Genomic DNA, 22303 nt, shown 5'->3' with positions numbered 1-22303 from the left:
ACAAATTCTGGTCATGTACATACTTGAAGTAAGTGTATGTAAAATTACAAAACAACGAAGTGAATTTCCAATTAGTGTATGATGTTGATTTAAATTGTTTAATACAATTAAGGACAAATCTAATTAATAGCATTAAGTACCATTTATTTACGCTTTTTTTCTTTCAAATTACTAACGCACTAAATGTCTAATTATAATAACCATAATTCTATGTGCCATTCCCAATCAAAAGGGTCTTATTGTCGTTTGTCAATAAGATGCTATTTCCATATAGCTTCAATTTGAAAACGACAACCTACAATGTGACCTTTGGTTGAACCTTTTGGTTGAAAACGTTACCTATAATTTATTTTTTAGTATTTAAAATAATGTAAACAAACTAGCATCAGCCATTCGAGGCCGAATGAGTATGTATGTCTGTATAATATACACTAATTTAAATACTAAAAGACATACATCACAAATACCCACCTGGCCCTTCCCAAGGCTAACGGAGCGGTAGATGCTGTCCTCACACAGCGGGTCTCCGTCGCGCTCGGTGAAGGCGCCGCTCACGTACAAACTCTTCGGCACCAGGCCTCCTTCGTGCACGAAACTCTGGAAATGTGGGGATGAGGATTAAGAAGCAGGTAAGAATATCCCAATTACATAACGGCAACTTTAAACTCTCGCGTTTTGGACACATATTTAGTGACTATAATACATAGTAGTTGGTGTAACCCAGATAAGATGTCGGATAAGGTTAAAAATAATAAAATTATATAGTTTGAGACTAGTTATAATCACTAACTATGCATCTGAATTTGGCCTTAGAGCGAAAATGTCCTAACAATTGAATGAGTTTCCAAATGACCTATGATATCTTTGTAGGGCAGAATACAAAGGCTGTGGCTTTTACCTTCAAGCTATTTATTGGTAATACGGGTATGCCCTGAGTATAAGCACTTGTTTCATTGTCATCCCTGATTGACACCATCGGTCATATCGGAGCAGCTAAGGTGGTCATAGTATGGGGGCATGGACTGCTTCCCCAAATATTTGGGATGGTCGCCGCTGATAACGACTGTACAAATCGATTTGTACATCCCTGTATATTGACAAGACTCACTAAGGCTCACTTGCACCATTCCACTAACCCGGGGTTAACCGGTTAAACCTGGAGTTACCACGGTTACTAGTACAATTTGACACTGGGTCAACGGTTTAACCGCTTAACCCCGGGTTAGTGGGATGGTGCAAGTGGGCCTAATCGCATAAAAATTACACAAACCTGTCATTATTCCAGAGGGTATTGTCTACAGTAACTATGCTAGCCCTAGGTAGAGAGAGTGTATTATAGACATGAGTAGTTCGCGAATGAAAGATTCAAATGAAGTACTTCACTTGATGTCACTCTTTCATTCACTAGTTCAGCGCGGATTCATTTAGTTCTTTACTTCAGCAGTTCAATTTAAAAATCTGTTCATTTACTTGCTCATTCGCTTAAAGAGTGACAAGGACGCCATGTTAAACCTTCGATTCATAAATTAATTTACTTGAGTGATTCATATTGAATGAAATTATCTATCAAATTCTTCATTCAACTCAATATATTCGCGAATGAGAGACATGAAACCAATACTTTTGATATAGATGGATGATGGATCTGTTGAGCTACTGAACTAAACTGAACTTCTGAACTAAAAGAGTGAAGTACTTCACAGCTTACGAAAGATGCATATTAATATTTTCTTTTCAGTGATACATTTTGCGCATGTCTAGCTGTATAATGCCTTTCAAGTTTATATGTAAAAAGTTCAAGGTTGTTTTTATATGAATGATTTCCGTGTAATTAATTTAAGTGTGAACCAATCTGTCTAGCTTAGAAATGAATTTAGCTGGTTCTATAGTAAAATATAATGCATTTTAACTTACTGTATCTTAGCTTACATATAGTGAATAATTGAACATGTATATCGAGTGACACTTTCTATAGTAACGCACAAGTGAGTGACTTTAGGTGACCATCACTTCAGAGTGGTGACAGACATACAAATATGACTAAATGTGTAGTGAACTGTAAGTACTAAACTTAGCGACAATACAAGGATCGAGCACAAGTATGACGAGTATACAGTATGGGTAGTTCTCACGTAGTCGTAATACTGATGAGGCACGTTCATCGAGGCGTCTACTATGTCCGACTGCGAGGCGAATAACACAAGATATATTAACATAATTAAATAAACAAAATATATTTATGCGCGTGTACCGCTCTCCGCTGCGGACTCACCATTGAGCAGAGATTTCCGACACGGTATGAAACACATCGTCAAAACTTTGAAAAATTCTCGTATCTACTATCGTATCTACACTACTACTCAAAGTCAGTAACTCTGTAGTGCATCCCATCCCTACATATTTTTCTTTTGATTGGCAGAACAAAATACGGGGTTTTTTCAAAGTAGTTTTTTTCAAATATTGCAACTTCAATATCTACCGCGAGTTTTAATCATTTAAAAATAAATGTTTTAATATGTTTAGTCTCATGGCAATTTTACGGTGTTCTAATTTTGTACCTAATTTGTGTTCCTCAAAGTTCTAATACCCGTAGTGTTTGATAAAAAGACAATTATCTGAGTTTCTTTGTTATATTCGTCCCTCGTAGTCCATGTTTATAGTTCGTGGATAGTTTACGCGTGGTAGTTGACATCTGTAGATACATTAACCTTTCATCTGTCTAAGCACTGATCAGTGCGCTCGGATTAAAATCCTTATCAGGGCTTAGACATACGAAGGGTTAATAATTAATAAACTAATACCTACTAAACTTATGCAACATTAAAACAATATCCAAGTAATACCGACCCGCAGGCCGCGAACCACGTTTCAGCTCAAACTTTACTAATAACACAATAGACTCGGCTCACTATTATATTTCCTGTTGCGGGAAACTTCATAAATGAGAAAATAACTGCTGCTTTGCGGAGCTAAACTGTATAGGGTAACAAGTTCAAGGGAGTTTTACTGGTTTGGCTTCTGAGTTAAGCATGAAACCATATACTAGCCATTGAAAATTATTTGAGAAAATCTTTTTAACATACTTCGGACCGTTTTGAGTACGTAACAAAGAATGGTAAAACCATTACCTAAACTTTTACGTCTCTTAAGGGGTAAGAAAATTCAAATTATTTCGTTACATAACACTCTTTTAACGTAACCCCTTACAACATGTAATTATTTAGTAAAATTTGCATACTGGTATTGCATAAATGAGATCTATCATATTATCACCCGCTAGAAGAATTATCCTTATTTAAAATGCAACTCAAAAGCAATAGTAATGAAAACGGATCACTTCATATGGATTTGTGACATGTTTTTTATAGTCTGACTGTAGTGTAGTTAACAACCGAATGTAAACAACCAAGTATTTAAATGCCCGTTTTAAAATTACATTACTTTTCATATTCGAACACTACTCCCACACTGGCTGTTATAATATAACATCATGTAACAGGGACAATAGAATAAAATTCTATCAATACTATGAATGAATATTTCTTTATTCATGCAATAGACTGACTATCAGTTGTACCTGTCACACAATGTTATACCGGGTGTTGTCTGTAACACGAGCAAATAATTAAAACGTATATTATACTCCTCAAACTACAAAACTTTTGATGAACAACTTTTAAAAATTATGAATCATTTAGACATCCTCTTTTTCATACAAAATGAATATTGCTTTCAATGTACGCTGACATCAGTGTGTTTGACGTTGGTTGTCAGTCTTTAAACATAAGAAAATTTGCAACACATCGCGTCTTAGAATAAACTTCAAAGTGTAATAAAAATCAAAACAAAAGTTATTTTTAAAAGTTACTGAACAAACGTTGAGTCAGTTTGAGGAGTGCAGCCTACTGTTTAATTTATTGCTCCTGTTACAGGCAACACCCGGTATAACGTTATATATCAGTCAGCGTGGGACCACCATAAACCACGGTCGATTTGAACATTTGCATAGAGTTGAAGTATTGAATGTATCATCACGCTCCGCGATTTTTGCGCCATTTAGGGTCCTATAGTATCCGCAGAATTAAGTGGCGAGCAGGGTCATAAACGTCACTATTGTTGTTACCGCTACCTGCACTCTTGTTGCACGGCCCGCTCCATAAGGCCGTGCAGGTGCGAAAGAGATAGCATGATTCCGATGATTTATGACCGTGCTCGCCACTTAATTCTGCGGATACTATAGCTAAATTGGTGGTCAATACTTACGCTATAGAATTTCCAATTTAGCAAGAACCCTAAATGGCACAACAATCCCGTGTGGTGAATGTACCTTGCAAGGCCCTCCGAGGAAGTCGGGTATGAGGTCCTTGGGGATGTAGTCGAGCAAGCCGCCCGGCTGCAGGTAGTCCTTGCCGCCGTAGAACAGGAATTTGCTGCGGGTGTTCTCATCTGGAATTGGGGAAAGTAAGTTATTTATTAAGGAAGTAAGATAGTTAAGAAAGGAAGTAAATACAGATCTGTGAGATCCCACCTCCGTTACATGCTTGATAAAAAACTGGAATCTCTGACCATGACCTAAAAACAACTGTTGACATTAGGCCTTATTAGGATTAGTCTGGTTTCCTCACAATGCAACATATTACTATAAAAGAGCTTAGGTAACACCTGCCTCAAGAATTGCCTTTATGAATAATATTAGGAAAAAGCTTTTATTTTTGTAAAAAATATTATTATTAAGTACGCTCTTAGATCTTAGAATTGCTCGGTTCAGTCGGAAAAAGTGAAGATAAACCTTACTTAACAATATCATGAAGTAATCAAATTATATGATCTGGCCACGACATCTACATAGATTCTAACAATGGTTACGCGAATATAATCCTTAAATGACGTTACAAATGTCGCATATTGAAATAGTCCAAGCTTGTATCTACCAGGCGATCATAACTGTAACGAAGCTCACCTATAAACGTGCTGACAATCGTCCATAAAATCGGGAAAACTCTCGGAGCTCTCACAATGAGCACCCGTCCCATAGTCTCAGGATAGTTCGCCTCGACGATCTGTATGATCCTCAGCAAAGCTCTGACTCCAGGTCTCCACAGGTGCCTCATGTTGAGCCCGTCCAGGTCTACCAGGAGGCACCAGGACTGGACCGCGTGCTCCGAGGAGCGGGTGGCTTCTTCCAGCAGTTTGAGGCCCTCTTCACACACGTGAAGCGTCTGGAAATACAAGTAGCTTTAATGGTAACATTCCATTGCTAACCGCAGCTGCACTCCTAGTACTGAACGCGTCGCTGTTATTGTTAATTTCCATAGTAAAATGAACAGTAATGCAGCTGTCGTTGGAAATGGACTGTCACCTTAAGTTATCATGAAATATACAGGGAAACAGAAATGCGTAAATAATTATTATTTCAGATCCTATGTCTATATTTATTAAATACATTTAAAAACAATTATGTGAGATAGCATGTTAAAAAATAAAATATTGTCTGATGCACAATATTTATATTTCTTTTAATTTCTGGGTCAATGTCACTCAATCAATGATATTTTCATTCAAAGAAGACTGCTGTATTTCAGTAATGAGAACAGCATTTTACATGGTGTTGTGAATTAAATTGCTGGCAGATTTTTAACTTTAAGTATGTAGAAAACGTTCCAAGTATCAAGATATCGTTGGTAGTGTACTGCAGAGTCTATAATTACTAGTAGAGTAATTAGTAGTAGTAGTAGAGTAGTTATAATTTTTTGTGCAATTTCACAGCCTCAATTCATACTCATATCATAATCCTACAATGAATCTACATTAGAGCGTATTAAAATCAAATCATTATCATAAATAAGTTGATGCTAGTTGCACAACTGGGTCATTTAATGTACTTCACGGTAGATAAATAAATAAATGCAGTTGCGATTTAGTTGCTTAACGAGTGTTATATGATTGGCATGTAGCTAGAGACCTAAAACCAGTTTTACCTGTACGTGATGTAGGTATATAACGTACTAGTTATTAAGAGTACCCATGGCAGGTAATGTCGGTATTATTTACGGTTTCAAGCATAATTTAAACATGAACTAGTGTGTTTATACGTTAAGCAGCCGGTAAGGTTCTGCGTTTATAGTCAAATTGTCTGTCTGTAAGTATTTATGAGCACTACCATATAAGAATATCTAGCAGCCGTGGCAGTAATACAGCCGTTTAAATACATTGTTCATTGTTACGTTATGTAACTTGGTGGCTATAGTTCTAATAGCTTCTGCCCAAGACTTGGTTTACGTGTGATGATGATGATAACGATGATAATTGATAATAACCATCCTATGTCCTTCCTCGGGCTTCAAACTACATTATACAATAGGGTTAGCTGAACGACTTACCAACTTCAGGAGGCCGTCTTCCCCGACGGACTTGAGCAAGCCCTTGACGTCCATCTGGCCGAGTCGGAGGATGTATAGCGGACGTCCGTCTGTAATATAGGTATGAATGATTCAAACAAAGTGAAACTTTGATATTAAAACGAGAATCTTAGAGCAAGGTAGCTAGCTATCTTCTTAGTGAAACCTCGAAAAAGCATCTGTCTAGTGTTGTACCTTGTCATGATGGTGCCATCCCCAGGGGAAGTACTGCGCTACGACCTGCGGCGTCTCGTAATTGGACAGGATTACGGTCGACCTGGTGCCGTTTGCGCCAGGGTAGGGATTGGGAGAGCATTTCGCGGGAGTCCACGTTGAAGAGAAACCTTGAGAAAGTCTTCAGTGTTGTACCTTTGTCGTGATGGTGCCATCCACCAGGGAAGTACTGCGCCACGACCTGCAGCGTCTCGTACTCCGACAGGATACGGTCGACCTGGTGCCGTTTGCGCCAGGACAGGGATTGGGAGAACAGCGTGCCTCCTCCATGTTGAAGTGAAACCTTGAGAAAGCATGTCTCTAGCGCTGTACCTTTGTCGTGATGGTGCCATCCTCCAGGGAAGTACTGCGCCACGACCTGCGGTGTCTCGTACTCCGACAGTATGCGGTCGACCTGGTGCCGTTTGCGCCAGAGCAGGGATTGGGAGAGCATCTCACGGGACTTCTCCACGTTGAAATCACGGGCGCGGAGGAATCGGAGGAGTGTAGTATCTGATGGTACCTGGGGTAAAGAACAAATAATTAAATTAATATATAAATATAAAATGCACCTTTTTACTTTTTGCTTCTTTGTGGTCGTTTCGACATACGATATCGGATTGGACAGTGTGAAAACGCTCTCAAACTATCGTATAACTACTAGAACGAGGAAAATGTTGTGTCCAATAAAGTGGTCAAGCTTTTTACCTTCCCCTTCTGCAAGTCAGCGATCCACTTCCTGAGCTGCAGAAGTCTGGATTCTTGCATCGGCGTCAGTTCTCCGAGGTATCGCTTGATGTACTCGCTGTCGAGCGTGTACTGGTCTGTAACAAGGAACTTAATGTAAATATCTTAGTTATAAACAAAGGTAGCATCTACAATTCTACACGGATACAAGGCAGTTACCGTATTAAAAAGGCCGCGTGGTCAGAGAATATATATAAAACCACTAACGCAGAGGCTGCAGTGCAGTGAAACTAGCCAACTAAAAGGCATTAGTGAGTTGTTCTAAACATGGCGCCAAGGACGCCTATGAATTTTATGCGGCACTTTTTCTTTAAAGTAAATTTGACGTGCTATTGTAAGGGATGTGATAGACATTTTTGGGCAAGACTAATGTCGAAAGGAGGGTATTCATATAACTTAGCAAACCTCTGTTAATTGTGTCACTTTCTAACTTTAATGTCAAATGAACGGATAAGGCCAAACGATTATCAAGGGGTTAGATTTGACAAGCTTTTATGAATTGACGCCATAAATCACAAGAAATTATGCGCAGTAAACGTACTAAACCTAGACGTAGGCATTAGAGATGTGCGCCGATGGCAAAATCATCGGCGGCGGCGTCCGATGATTTTTTGACCGGCGGCGGCGGCGTGATCGGCGTGAAATCGGCGTGGCATAATTTTTGATACTGCATGAGGACGTGGCTGTTGAAACTCTACATTAAAGCCTTCTGAGTATTTACTAGGCTATACAAAGCATATTATGTGTGTTTTCTAAATTATTGCCGAAAATTATATCCCAGCATGTCACTTGGCAACCATTTATTATCAATACCAACCTAACGGTTACCAACGGTATGTTTAAATATTAAATTAATAAGGATACTTTAAAACGCTATATTTTAGGCAGTATTTTTACTTACTTTTTAAGCGAAATACAAATAAAACACAAAAGAAAACTTTAAGTTGCCTTAAATCTATATTGACTTTTCCCAGCCACTGTCGCCTCACCTAGGATTTGTTACGATATAATGATGAATACTTCACATTTGTCTGAACTGAAGTTTAACAGAAATGTATAAATAAATAAAATAAAGTTTTCGAAAGTAAACGTCTCTGGCAGGTTGATTCGCTCAAAAGAATGTCTTTGGAATGTCTCGTTTTATAGAATATTAAGGTCTACTTTGTTTTCTTTACTGCTAGCTTAGTGATGATATTTGGTGATTTAAGTTCCTATAAGTAGGTATAATTGTTTATGTATAGCTTATTATTACAAAGCTTTAACCTGACTTTTATAATTTTGATTGAAATATATATTACTAGGGCACTCGCGAGCAAATGCTTAACATAAGACAGATTATTGAAAAAAGTCGAGAGTTCAACAATCCAGTTGTTCTCTGTTTCATTGACTACACAAAAGCATTTGATTGCGTGCAGTGGGGGGAACTATGGTCTGTACTGACAGAGATGGGAGCACCGGAGCATCTCATAGGATTAATTCGTAACTTGTATACTGACAACAGAAGCTACATTAGAATTGGACCAGAATGTTCCAAAATGTTCCAGACCAAAAAAGGAGTCCGACAGGGATGCATACTATCACCAATGTTGTTTAACATTTATGGCGAGTATATTGTCCGTAAATCTCTTCAAGGATGGCACAAAGGGTTTGCTGTTGGTGGAAAGAGAATTAATAACCTGAGATATGCTGATGACACTGTCCTTTTGGCATCTTCAATATCTGACATGCAAGAACTTGTCAACAGACTGGAGGTCGAGAGCGGGAAGTTAGGTCTTGCAATCAACCGAAGCAAAACCAAGCTGATGATTGTGGATCGCGCCAGCCGCCTGTCTGCAGCTCCTACAATCCAGGGTATAGACACTGTTGATGAGTTCGTATATCTGGGGTCAAAGGTATGTAATGATGGCAGCTGTGTTCCGGAGATCAAAAGGCGCATAGGAATGGCTAAAGATGCCATGACGCGGCTTCAGAAAATATGGCGTAATCGGGGAATATCCAGAAACACTAAAATAAGACTTGTACGAGCCCTTGTATTTCCAATATTTATGTATGGAGCCGAAACGTGGACAATCAAAAGCAGAGAGAAACAACGGATCGATGCCTTTGAGATGTGGTGTTGGAGGCGTATGCTGAGAATACCATGGACAGCTAAGCGCACGAATCACTCCATACTGTTGGAACTCGAAGTGAAAGTGCGATTGTCCACAATCTGTGAACAACGCTTCCTAAGTTACTTTGGCCATATAATGAGAAGGGGAGACGAAAGTTTGGAAAGGTTAATCGATGTTGGTAATACTGATGGCAAAAGGTCACGGGGCCGTTCACCAGCACGATGGACTGACCAACTCAAAGGCGAGGAACCATCTCAGAAATTCTATGACGTGGTGAGGAAAGCGATGGACCGGAATCGATGGCGAGAGTGTGTTCGTGCCCGAACAAAACCCACCAACCACGATCATCAGTCATGATGGATGCGACCAAGAAGATATATTACTAAGTAAAAGAAGCTGATAATCACCATAAAATGACTAAGAATTGATCGTGTGTGTGTGTGTGTGTGAATGTGTTTTAAATGAAATTGTATATTATGTGATAAATAAATCAAAGCATATCTATCACATGATGACATTGATAAACCTCATGCGTGTCACCAGCATCATACGAGAAATCATAAAATACGCAATTATAATCGTGGTGACAGCTTGGAGGAGATTCAAAAAGAAAATAGCATGTTTATGTCCTAGGATATGAACCTACTATTTTCTTGACTTTAGTTCACTGATTAAATTGACAATGAAGAGATTATTGATGTAAAACAAAATACGAAGATCATTAACCCAACACTGTGAAATGAAAATTATGATTGTTTGTTATTGTTATTTTATTGAACTATAATTGTTTTATTACTTGTATAATTTGTATTTTATTGTGACTTGTAAAATGTACTTTTATTTTTGCCAATAAATATCTGTATTCTGTATTCTGTGCGTTCAACAAAAAAGGTGTACGATAAAATATCAAATACATAATAACCTGAGATCCAGAAACAAGATCTTGTTTAAATTAACGCTAAATCGTTATCACAGCTAACACCGCAACGACAAAAATGATGCTAATATGCTTCACTGGCAAATAATAAGCGAAAAATCATAAGGATCTTTAAATTATACCTATGACATTATCTACTCACTACGCAATATGGAATAAGACACGATAGGTATCAAAATTTCCCACGCCGATTATACGCCGGTCAAATCTATCGGCGGCGGCGGCGTGGAAAAATCATCGGCGGCGGCGGCGCGGCGGCGCGGCGCACATGTCTAGTAGGCATTAATCTATACGGGTCGATATACATAATACAGGGCTTTGAATATCAATTCAGTAAGTTCAGCACGTTGTTTCGACTTGAGAACTAGCCACGTGCCGAGAAATGGGTCACAGGCGGCTTTGTGGCGAACGTTGAAATTATTCGCCATGTTTCAGGGTTATTTCCACTTAGTCCGATAAAGTCCGATACTCTTTGAGAATTGTGTACCAAATATTAGATATTATATTTGGCGCTTTATGAGGATCTATTCGAGACGATCTATTCTATCGATCGAAAATCTATTTTGTGATAGCATAATTGAAAAAACGTTAGCGCTGTTTTTAATATCCCATAATACCAATTTATGTACAGTCGAGTCCACAAACATCTTTTTCAGCCAGCGTTCCAAAAATATATGTAGGTACACGACCTTATTGTCAAGTGTCTTAAAGGTGTGTTAATATATTTATGGAATGTTGGCTCGTAAAGGCGTTTGTGAACTCGACTGTACATAAATTGGTATTATGGGATATTAAAAGAGTTTAGGTTGCCAAGCGTTAACGTTTTTTAACAAGCTTTTATTAGGTCGACCTGTATGTAACTAACTATGTAATGGAATCTAAGGTGTCGACCTGTATGTAACTAACTATGTAATGGAATCTAAGGTAACTAATTTAACCATCTTCCAAGGATCGTAGCGTCATGAAAATTGGCAGCTGTATGTAGTTGTGATGACAATACAGTAATATGGTACTGTCGAACTGATCTGATGATGGAGACAGGAGGTGGCCATAGGAACTCTCGACCTGTATGTAACTAACTATGTAATGGAATCTAAGGTAACTAATTTAACCATCTTCCAAGGGTCGTAGCGTCATGAAAATTGGCAGCTGTATGTAGTTCTGATGACAATACAATAATATGGTACTGTCGAACAGATGTGATGATGGAGACAGGAGGTGGCCATTCCTATGGCCACCTCCTGTCTCCACAATTAGGTTGCATTGTTTCATCACAGAGTTCCTACTCTGTGATGAAACAATGCAACCTAATTGTGTTAGGGGTTTTCAGAATTGTCTCGATGAGTATTAGTTGTCGGTCGTAAGAAAAGTACAGTCAGCGAAAAATGCCAAAAACTTATTTAAGTATGTTATCACAAAATCTATGTACGTCGTCGTAAAGCGCTATCTGTATCCATCTAATTTCCAGATTTTTTGCACTAGTTTGCGTGTCTATGAATTCGTTTGTCTATAGTCAGGTACTACTTAGAAGAGGGAAATCGTATTAACTCTAGTTCAGTTTAGGGTTTCCGGTTTCTCGACCTTTTGAATTTCTCGAGGCACGGGAATTCTCGACCAAGATTTCTCGAGTTTCTCGAGTATCTCGAGAAATTTTGAAAGCTTCGAAAAACACCATGTTATTTTTTTTTGTTGCTTTTTTACAAATCAGACTCGTAGGAATCGTAGGTGAGATCAATAATCAAACATATGGTACATTTTAGTCAGCATAGATTGCACTTAATAATCAAAAATATAACAACAAATAAAACTATAGGTCCAGGCGTGCGCACCAGCGATGTGTTATACTATAGTGTATTTCTTTAGGTATTCAACAAAATGTAACAAACCACAATATGGTATTTTATTAGGCAGCAATATTCAAGTCAATAAATTTAACTCAATGTGACAAAACTTTTACCACGTAATATTAATTACTCGTACTTACTCAAGTACTCAACGTAACAATAAACCTGCTAAAATTGTAATATTTTGCTAACAGGAATATATCGGGATGATTTGATTTATCTATAGTAAATTAGTTTTGTAATAGATATTTGTTAATTTTTTTTAAGCGTTTTTCAATAAAAAGACACTGCATGAAAATCTGTTAAAGCTAGAACGATAGGGGACGGATCAAGGTAGTTTTTTATTCGTTTGGTAATAAATGTTTTAAGTAGGTTCCTACTTGAAAATGTAAAAAAAAAACACTGCTCATATTTATTTAACTACCTAAAGAAATGCATTATAGACACATCATGTGTTATACGCGTGTTTTCTTTTTACTTATTACAAGAGATTTATTTCTCGAGTTCTCGAGGCATTGAATATTTTTTTCCCGTCTCGACTTAGGACAAATTTCTCGAGATTTCTCGCCTCGGGAATTCTCGAGCAGAAACCCTAGTTCAGTTACTGCAAAATGCACTTAGCGTTAGTTCCCTCCCGCTGCCACAACACAATGTTTCCTACAGAAAGCTACCTATCGGAAAGCTTTCTAAAAAGGTGGAAATGTTCTCGGGAATTCCAACGAATTATCACAGGTAATTAAAAATACTTCCGTCTTGGAAATGGAAATTTATAATCGCTAAGATACAAAAATATGAAAAGTTTCAGAATTTCTTCATATCAGTTTCGAAATTTTGCGGTGGGTCAGTCACAAGCCGCTATTTACGTTTCAAATGTATTCACCAACTAAAAGAGAAATTGTACAATAAACTATAACTTATGTATTCCTAGGTTAAAAGCACATTATATCATCATCTAAGTGAGTGATTTCGAGTAACTTTTTAGTGCACGCATTCAGAGTTCACAAAAAAAATATAAAATAGACATTCGTTGACTGCATATTTTTATAGATAGCTTGATGATTATTTTAATTCATCATTCAGCCATTATATGCGAAAACAAATCGACAAGTAGACTCTTGTTTTATAAATTATAATATCATTGGACAAAGCCCTTCAAAGATAATGGAAATACATTAACAATATTTTTAAAATGAAGAGCATTCCTCTGTATTGTGTAGGTAAGTATTTGAAGATGAAGACTCGTTCAAAGGTCAAAAAGAAGAAGTTACATACCTATACATTCTGCTATGTACCTATATTTTTTTCTGTTTGATCGGGTTCGGTTGTTCTTAACCGAAAATTTTCTAATCCGGTTCAAAATGATTAAAAGATTAGCGACACGCCCCGGCTTCGCACGGAACCTTAACAAATTATAACATAACCCCTCAAGAATCACTCTATTGATAGGTGAAAACCGCATAAAAAACCGTTCAGGGTAGAACGAGGCGAATAGGATCACAGGGCGAATCGGGTCAAGATGAAAAATCTGTTGATGTTTGAAATACTGCATTGATATAATCCCACTAAAATAGCAATATGCTAAAGGTACCGTACACGTACGGACATGTACGGTACCTTAAGCAAATGGAATGGAAAGACTTCAATTTCACATTACTGAAGAATGCACAGCATCCCGCCTACGGGAAAGTATTTAGCTTCATGAAGCAGCCACATCGAATCAAAGCGTGCCGCTAACATGACGCCCACGTTCTCATTACATTACATACTAACCGCGTGGGAGGCTACCTATATGAGGACCATTGTGCGACTGAAAATATACAAGCTTTACACTGAAATACAGAATTAGGAAGAGAAAGTCTTTATTAAGTATTATTCATGTAAAAAGAGGACTGAAAGAAAAGGCGTAATTCTTCCGGCACCGTATTGCCGCAACGTTTAAGCTGTTGCATTAAGTACTCGCATTAGTAAAAAGTTTGCCTGTATGTAGAATAAATTATTCATACTTAGCTCTAGATTTATACGGAAAGCATTCTTCAAGTAGGTACCTAGAATACCTAGATTAAAATCGGATGAGGAATCATAAATTTTAGCATTTAGCTAAGTGGGAGAAAGCGTAGTCTAGAGGTAAGACTTTAAAACCGAAGGTCGCGGTTTCAAACGCGCTCGTACCAATTAGTTTATTCGAATTTAATTAAATTCAAGGAAAATATCGAATATCTTTTCATATTTTCCAGACGCTTTTCGGTGAAGGACATCATAACGAAACCGGACTAATCCCAATAAGGCCTACTATCGCCTCTGTGTTGGAATTGTCCTGTGAATTACCACAGCGGCCATTTGGATGCTATCGGAAAAACACTTGATCGGAAGGAATCAAATGTGGAGCGTGTATTTGTGTATTAAGATCCTCCAATAATGTTAGATACCCAATTACTAATGCGAAATTGTAACGGGAAGAGCACGTAACGCGTCCGGCACGTAATCGACGTAACGAGCCGCGTCCGACACGTGCATGTTCACTATTCGGTTTCCACACGTGATGTATAATTATATCCGATCAGATATGAATCAACGCCAGTATTGGCAGGAAAGCAATAGTTTCATTGAGTTTATAGTTGGTTTCGAAATTATCGATATATTTACGGCTTCTACAAAGATAATTGCTTATTGTAGGTACACTTGTGTTGGTCAAAATATAAATTGCATTCATGCATCACCCATTGCTGATCATAGGTCTCTCTCGAGTACGCCACTTATCTCATCCAGATGTTACCCACAATCTTCCAATGTCGGACCATCGAGCTAACGGACGCCAGGCGTTCCTTTCATCCGAAAGTGGCCATCAACCACCAACCCGTTAACATTTTGGTCCAGTCTGCCTGACCACGTCCCACTTAACACCATTGAATTTGGTAATATATCACACGTCTTGGTGCAACGTCGAATCTCGAAATTCCTCACTCGGTCTTGAACTGATGGCGCATGGGGCTCTCCATGGCTGTATCTTCTTCTTTCTCCTCACCACTTCCCGTTACGCGGGGTCGGCTTTCTTAGCCTTGAGGCGCCACTTGTTCCGCTGATAAGCGTCGTCAGGAGTTATACCGAGCTCATAATGTCCCTTTCAACATTCGTCCTCCAGATAGTCAGCGGTCTACCTCTCCCTCTTTCATGTGCAGCAATGGAAAAGCACTTTTACACGACATGGCCTTCGGATCTCCGCATTACACGGCAGGGTGACTCGGTTAGTTTGATGATTAGGTATACACTTTGTCTTTGCGAGTAAATCCACCCGACCACCGCAATTTCCGTTGTACAGTCAACAGCAGAAGTTACTAAGCGGGCGAGGTTTTCAAAATGATCTAAGGCGACTTTATTGTTAAGAGAATAAGAGCGCGTCAAGGTAATTTTGAACACCTCACCCGCTTAGCAACTTCTGCTGCTCACTGTATAAAGATTTTGCCAATGGCTGTCCTTCATAGCGCATGCTTTGCTGCCGTAGAGAAAAACAGTTCAGCCCCATGGCTCTCTCTGCTACTTGGATATTATACCAAATTAGGCAATAGATACAATTGAAAACAAAATACGAATAATTCACAAATTTACTGTTATCATCTGTCAACAAGCCAACACTTGCCATTGCCAAACCTCACTACTAAATCATAATTTCACTAAAGCCTAGCATTACTGCCAATACGCATCAATATCCATTGCGATAACCATTCAGTTTCATAAGTGTTAACACTAACGCAATTTACATCGGTAGATCTTATAACGTAGCAATAAGGACCATTCGTCAGTGATTATGTTCACTTTGTGACTTTGTTCCACAGAAAGCAAAAGTTCTAACAAACTACATGCCATATGATAGTTGCAACCTTGTCGGTTTATGCTCTATGAAATCGCACGCCTTGTTTTTGGATTGCTTAAAGAGTATAGGAGAGTCTCATGTTTAGAGGAACCAGGGTAACTATGACCCGATGTTTATGTTAATGAGTATAATTACTTGAGCCAGTTATTCTCTTTCAGCAACAGACAAGACAAAGAGTTCGAGCGCCGATCGCCGAGTCGATGACGCCTGGAACTACTGTAGTACTTGGTCAACAGAGCATTAAATGCGGCTGCATTTAATTTTGCAGTTAGCTTTTGGAACACCATCACAGGTTGGAATAGACATGCAAGGCTGCATTCGAAATACAGATGAGAGCTCTTCAAACTAAATACAAAATTAATTTTCTACTATTCGTTTTAGGGTTCAAAATCAAATGGCAAAGGTTAGTGGTAAAATGCAAAGCCGCATTTCGACGAAGTTGCAATTGAAGTAGCGCGCCAAACCAAATAGAACTTTGTGTAATTAAGACGAAACGGGAGCTGAGCTAAAAGTCAATTTTGAGATTTCAAGCTGAATATACCCGTCGCTCTGACGGGGCGTAACCGCGGCGTGAGAGACTGTATTTGTATGTGTAATGCACGCACACAGACGCGTGCGGTGCGCCCGTACTCGCGCTGGAGCGCACCTCACTGATTGCAATTTGCATTGCCACTTTTTGTTACTGCTACTACTAAGTAGGGTAATTCGCCAGTAACTGGCCACTTTTAATAACTGGCCGCCCTAAACTAAAAATGAATCCTATTCACCTATAAACAGAATTCATTTTAGTATAAGGTTTCAATAACTTCAATAACTGGCCACTTTATACTAAAATTAATTCTATTTATAGGTGAATATAATTTATTTTTGGTTTGGGGTGGCCACTGACTAATCACCCTATTGCGATTGAACTTTTTTACTTACCCGGCTTACGTTTAGGGAACTCGATATCGAATAGGATAATTCGCCAGTAACTGGCCGCCCTAAACTAAAAATGAATTCTATTCACCTCTATACAGAATTCATTTTAGTAGGTATAAGGTTTCAATAACTGGCCACCTTATACTAAAATGAATTCTATTTATAGGTGAATAGAATTCATTTTTGGTTTGGCGTGGCCAGTTACTAATAGTGGCCTGTTACTGGCGAATTACCCTATTTATGTACTTAGTGGTTAATACTAGTATCAAGTATTTTTTTTTCAATAATGCTCAGAAACGAAGTATAGACATGACAAATATAAATATTAACGTCTTTGTAAGGCAGGATTGGACATTCTATAGAGTAAGAGTAAGTGTATGAAACAACCAATTCAGCTAGGACTAGGGAATGCAATCTAGATCTCGCAATTTCGAGATCTCGCTAGATCTCGCACGTATTTTCGAAATTTAACCTAGTTGACAGGAAATCTCGATATATGCAATCTCGGTCGAGATCTCGATTAATATTTTCGAGATCTCGAACAAGACTGAAAGTGAAATACTTTGTTTTAAGTAATATATGACCTTAGATTCATGTTGTTCAGGCAGTGCTATTATGTGTCCGGCTTTAGCTCTATTATTGTTACGCAGTTTCTAAGTAAAGGTAGTTTAAAATAGTGGTTTAACATCGATAGCATTTCATAGAAGTAAAGTAAAAATTAAAATTGATTTTATGTTAAATATTTAATTTGTTGTTGTTATTTTCAAAATATAACATGAGGTACCTTAAATAAGTAGTATGTCGGCGGCATATCGTAAAATCGTAATCCTTGGCGTATCATGAAACGCCACCATTTCCTGATCTAATATTAACCCAGGCATATCACGATCTTCCTTATGAAAGAGACGGCAGATCCATCAGAGCAATGCATTCTTTGATATTCCTAGCTTCATAGCGGGCGCATTGTAAAATAATTGATCGAGAAATCATATACATATTTTCAATGATTTTGTAAATGACTACAGTTATGACTACGGTTATTAGAAACCAATTATAGTATGTTTAATATTCTTTCTAATGGTATGCATCACCAATTGATCAGTAAAATAGAACCCGAGAAATAATGATCAGTTGAGGTCGGTCGCCCGCCATTTACGTGACGGAACAAAATTCATCATTACTTTGTTATATGTATAAGGCTGCTATTTAACTGATCACCAGATTTAATAAAATTTAATACCAAAAAAATCTACTTTACCACCCTAAAATAATGAATGATTACCAAAATTATAACACCATTTTAATGTGAAATGATTACCAATTTTATTACATTTTACTATCCTATTAAAGGAAATGACACCAAATTAATCATTATTAACCCAAAAATTGTAAATAATTACCAAATTTCAAACCCCAATTTAATGTCAATTGATAACCAAATTTTTACATCGTGCTATCCTATTAAATAAAATGATACCAAAATAATAATTGTAAACCCAAAAATAGTAAATGACCACCAAAATTAGAACTCCATTTTAATGTAAAATTATAACCAAATTTTTAAATCTTGCTATCCTATTAAAGCAAAGCAAAATTTTCTAGTAGCATTTCGTTTCTGTATGGGTTGCAGTTCAAACCTAACCTAACCCACTTTTCTAGTAACATTTCGTTTCTGTAAGGTCCGCAGTTCAAACCTAACCTAACCCACTTTTCTAGTAGCATTTCTTATTTGGAAGGGTCGCAGTTCAAACCCAACCTAACCCACTTTTCTAGTAGAATTTCGTTTCTGTGTGGGTCGGAGTTCAAACCTAACCTAACCCATTTTTCTAGTAGCATTTCGTTTCTGTAAGGGTCACAGTTCAAACCTAACCTAACCCACTTTTCTAGTAGCATTTCGTTTCTGTAAGGGTCGCAGTTCAAACCTAACCTAACCCACTTTTCTAGTAGCATTTCTTTTCTGTAAGGGTCGCAGTTCAAACCTAACCTAACCCACTTTTCTAGTAGCAATTCGTTTCTGTAAGGGTCGCAGTGTTAACCTAGCCCACTTAACTGATAGCAGTACAAACCTAACCTAACATACTTTTCTAGTAGCATTTCAGTATGCCTGCCTAAGTTATTCGGTGCGGGGTACGGGGGTTGAGCGGGAGGGGCTAGTAATTTTGGCATCATTTTACTTTATTTGGTAATATGTATAAATTTTTTGGTATCATAGTGGTTTATTTAGGTGAAAATATCTCATTTATTTGGTCTTCAAGATTTGGTGATCATTAATGATTTTTGGTAATCATTCAATATATTTGGTACTCGAATACAATTTGAAGTGCAGTCGTAATTAAAATGGTGGTACATTTGTAATTTTAGGCCTTATTTTTTTGGTGTTCAGTAATTTTTTTTGGTAAGCATGATTTTTTTATTTTTTATTGGGTACCAATGTATTTTTTGGTGGTCATTATATTTGTAGCCTATGTATAATATCATACATCAATAAAACTTATGTTTTTGGAAAGCTAATGAAATTTTTCGTATATTTTATAATAACATTAATTGCGGTAAAGTTATAATGTATTGAGTTAGACGCATGTTTTGTCAGTACTTATGCCATCCATGCACGGTAAAAAATCATATATTTTAAATATTTTGTAAATGACTACAGTCATGACTACGGTTATTATAAAACAATAATTGCACGTTTAATACTCTTTCAAACGACATCTCACACGAACCGATCGGTCCCATAGGACTAAAGACGAACAAATATCAATGCTGGTCGGCCGCCCACTTTTTCCTTCCTTTTTTTCGACACGTCCCCCCACCCCTCCATAAAATAAAAACCGGTTTATTCATATTCTGGAGACCACGAGGAACACGTCCATTCCATACCAGTTTTAGGTATTTAGAAGAGATGTCGACGAAAATCGTGAAGGAGACGACTTTTGTTTAATTTGCCTATAGACTATAGGAATATCAGAATATCACACCTTGAGGTTTGCGCAAAATGGCTGGTGTTCGCTAGGCAGATCATGAAATGTCGGCGTTTCATTATATTCCTAGGAATATCTCGATACGCCCGATTTTACGATGTCTATATCTATGGAATTCTTAGAGATTATTGATTAAAATAACACATTTTTAGTTACTTTGTCAAATTCGATCTCGTCGAGATATTAATCTCGATCCCGAAAATCTGACTGTCGAGATCTCGAAACACCCAATCTCGATTCGGATTTTTCGTGCGAGATCTCGAATCGCCAATCTTGGTGCGAGATTGCATTCCCTAGCTAGGACCTTAAATTGCTTGACAATTACGGAGCGTGACTGTACCTAAAAATTTGGTAAACCCATAACCATGCAATAAAATATTTTTTGATTTTGATTTCTAATCTGAAATATAAAAGCCTCGGTAGAGAGTACCATTTTGTACCATTTGGAGTTGAAACTCTAGGTCCATGGGGTCCCAGCGCGCGTAAGTTGTTCGCAGAAATCGCGAAGCGTCTGGTTGACGTAACTGGTGACCGAAGAGCTGGCGGCTACCTCGCACAACGTATCAGTATTGCGATACAGCGGGGAAATGCCGCCAGCATCCTTGGTACAATGATTGGTTGGTAGGGGCCTATTTTAGATTTAAGCTAGTTATTAATTTAGTTTAGTTGTACCACTGTATATATATTGTTTGTAAATAAATGATTTTCTATTTGAAATATTAGAATCAAAAAGTTCAAAATAGATTGTACCTATGTAACTACAAAAATGTGCTCCCTCTCAACGCAAAACCCCTTGTGTCTTAGGAGGATCTAGATATTTTCACACAAGACGGTTTATCGATAACTTCTTACATCACTAGATTATCGACATTAAATGTCGACTATTGCCCATCACTTTTCTGGCTGTGTACGTATTTAGAAACTTGACTCCGCCCCTAAAATTAGTGCGATAGGGACAACTGCAGCTGAGGCGAAAAATCCTGCGTAAAAATGACAAAAATCGAGGTTTCGTAGTCCTCTTTTTCCTCCTCCAAAACTTAACCAATCGTAACCAAATTTGGAAATCTAAATGATTATGAAATTATCTGTGTCGGACCGTTTTGCTTTTTTGGCTAATTGATATCAGTTTTGAATACCACGCCTCTCATTGCGGCATAGTCAATTAGGCCATTTTGGCCATTTTTGAAGGGCTCTAGCGCCTTAAAAAACAAAAATATCAAAAAAAGCAAAACGGTCCGACACAGATATTGACAATATTAATCTGTGTTGAAAAAATCATTGCTCTAGCTTCAAAAACCACGGAGGAAAACGAGGACTACGTTTGTATGGAGAAATGACCACTCCTGTTGGCTCTTAAGCAAGCAAGTTCAAGGCTGAGTCGCTGCGTCGCATGAATCGTAGGGGTGCAGTGGTTGAATGTTAAGGGGTTCTAGTTTGGCGTATTGTCAAAACCTTGTAATGTCTAGATACTCGTATCGTATTTTCCTATAGCTATACAAATAATAAAGTCGCACCAATAAAAGTCTCCAGCGGATTTGATAGCCCACGCAGTGCACCTAAGTGTTATTTATACGTCATAATTTCATAGAAGTTTGACGTTTAAAATGATACTTGCACTGCGTGGGCTATCAAAATTGCTGCAGACTTTTTACGGTCTGACTATATCTAGATCTACTTTAAGGTTTTAAACTAACAGGTGTTATACCGATACAGAAAATCAAGATGTTGTCTATGGTGGAAAGATTAGCCAGGGTCGAACAAACTTTGGTGGCTTAGATGGTATAGAGACTATAGAGTAACTCAACTAACTCAACCATAATTCCAGAAGAGATCGTCGTTCAAATCTCGTTAGGTTCAAGAGGTTCTAATTTTTATTAAGTTTAAAATAAGAGGAAATATATTTCTTAAAAATTATCTGAACAAACGTACCTCAGATATTAACAGTTTTAGCTCTTTTAACTTCAGTCACCTTATAATTTTATTTCAAAACAAAAGATTTAAGATTAATACTATAAGTACCTAAAACCAGTCAGACTTAGTTTTTTGTTCATAAAAAAGTCACAAAATGTACTTAAAACTTTACCTGCATATCCAAAGACTTATAACCAGTTTAAGATATGTCACGTTTTTCCTTAAGCTACTTTTGCTAAGACAAGTTATTATCTTGTATTGTATCATTCGACCATACAAATGTTCTTCGATCTCGCGTTTATTAACAGTTGAGTATGGATTATTGTTGTTTATATCTCGTCTGCAGTAAATTTTTCTAATATTTGACTAATA

The 22303-nt window shown here is 37.6% G+C and overlaps 1 protein-coding gene across 1 annotated transcript in view; it reads right to left on the bottom strand.

Annotated features, from left to right (window-relative positions):
- LOC134669972 (protein real-time) overlaps positions 1 to 22303 on the bottom strand; it is a 90195-nt gene that overhangs the window by 4172 nt on the left and 63720 nt on the right. The window contains exons 6-11 of the mRNA XM_063527618.1: positions 7320 to 7435; positions 6945 to 7134; positions 6381 to 6469; positions 4961 to 5219; positions 4328 to 4446; positions 472 to 597 (exon numbers count right to left, since the gene is read on the bottom strand). Coding sequence (XP_063383688.1) covers positions 472 to 597; positions 4328 to 4446; positions 4961 to 5219; positions 6381 to 6469; positions 6945 to 7134; positions 7320 to 7435 — 899 coding nt within the window. The remainder of the gene's footprint in view (positions 1 to 471; positions 598 to 4327; positions 4447 to 4960; positions 5220 to 6380; positions 6470 to 6944; positions 7135 to 7319; positions 7436 to 22303) is intronic.

This window comes from Cydia fagiglandana, chromosome 13 (assembly GCF_963556715.1).
Source record: "Cydia fagiglandana chromosome 13, ilCydFagi1.1, whole genome shotgun sequence".
NCBI lineage: Eukaryota > Metazoa > Arthropoda > Insecta > Lepidoptera > Tortricidae > Cydia > Cydia fagiglandana.
The sequence above is the reverse complement of the archived record's forward strand: the minus strand, read 5'-3'. Positions and strand labels throughout refer to the sequence as shown.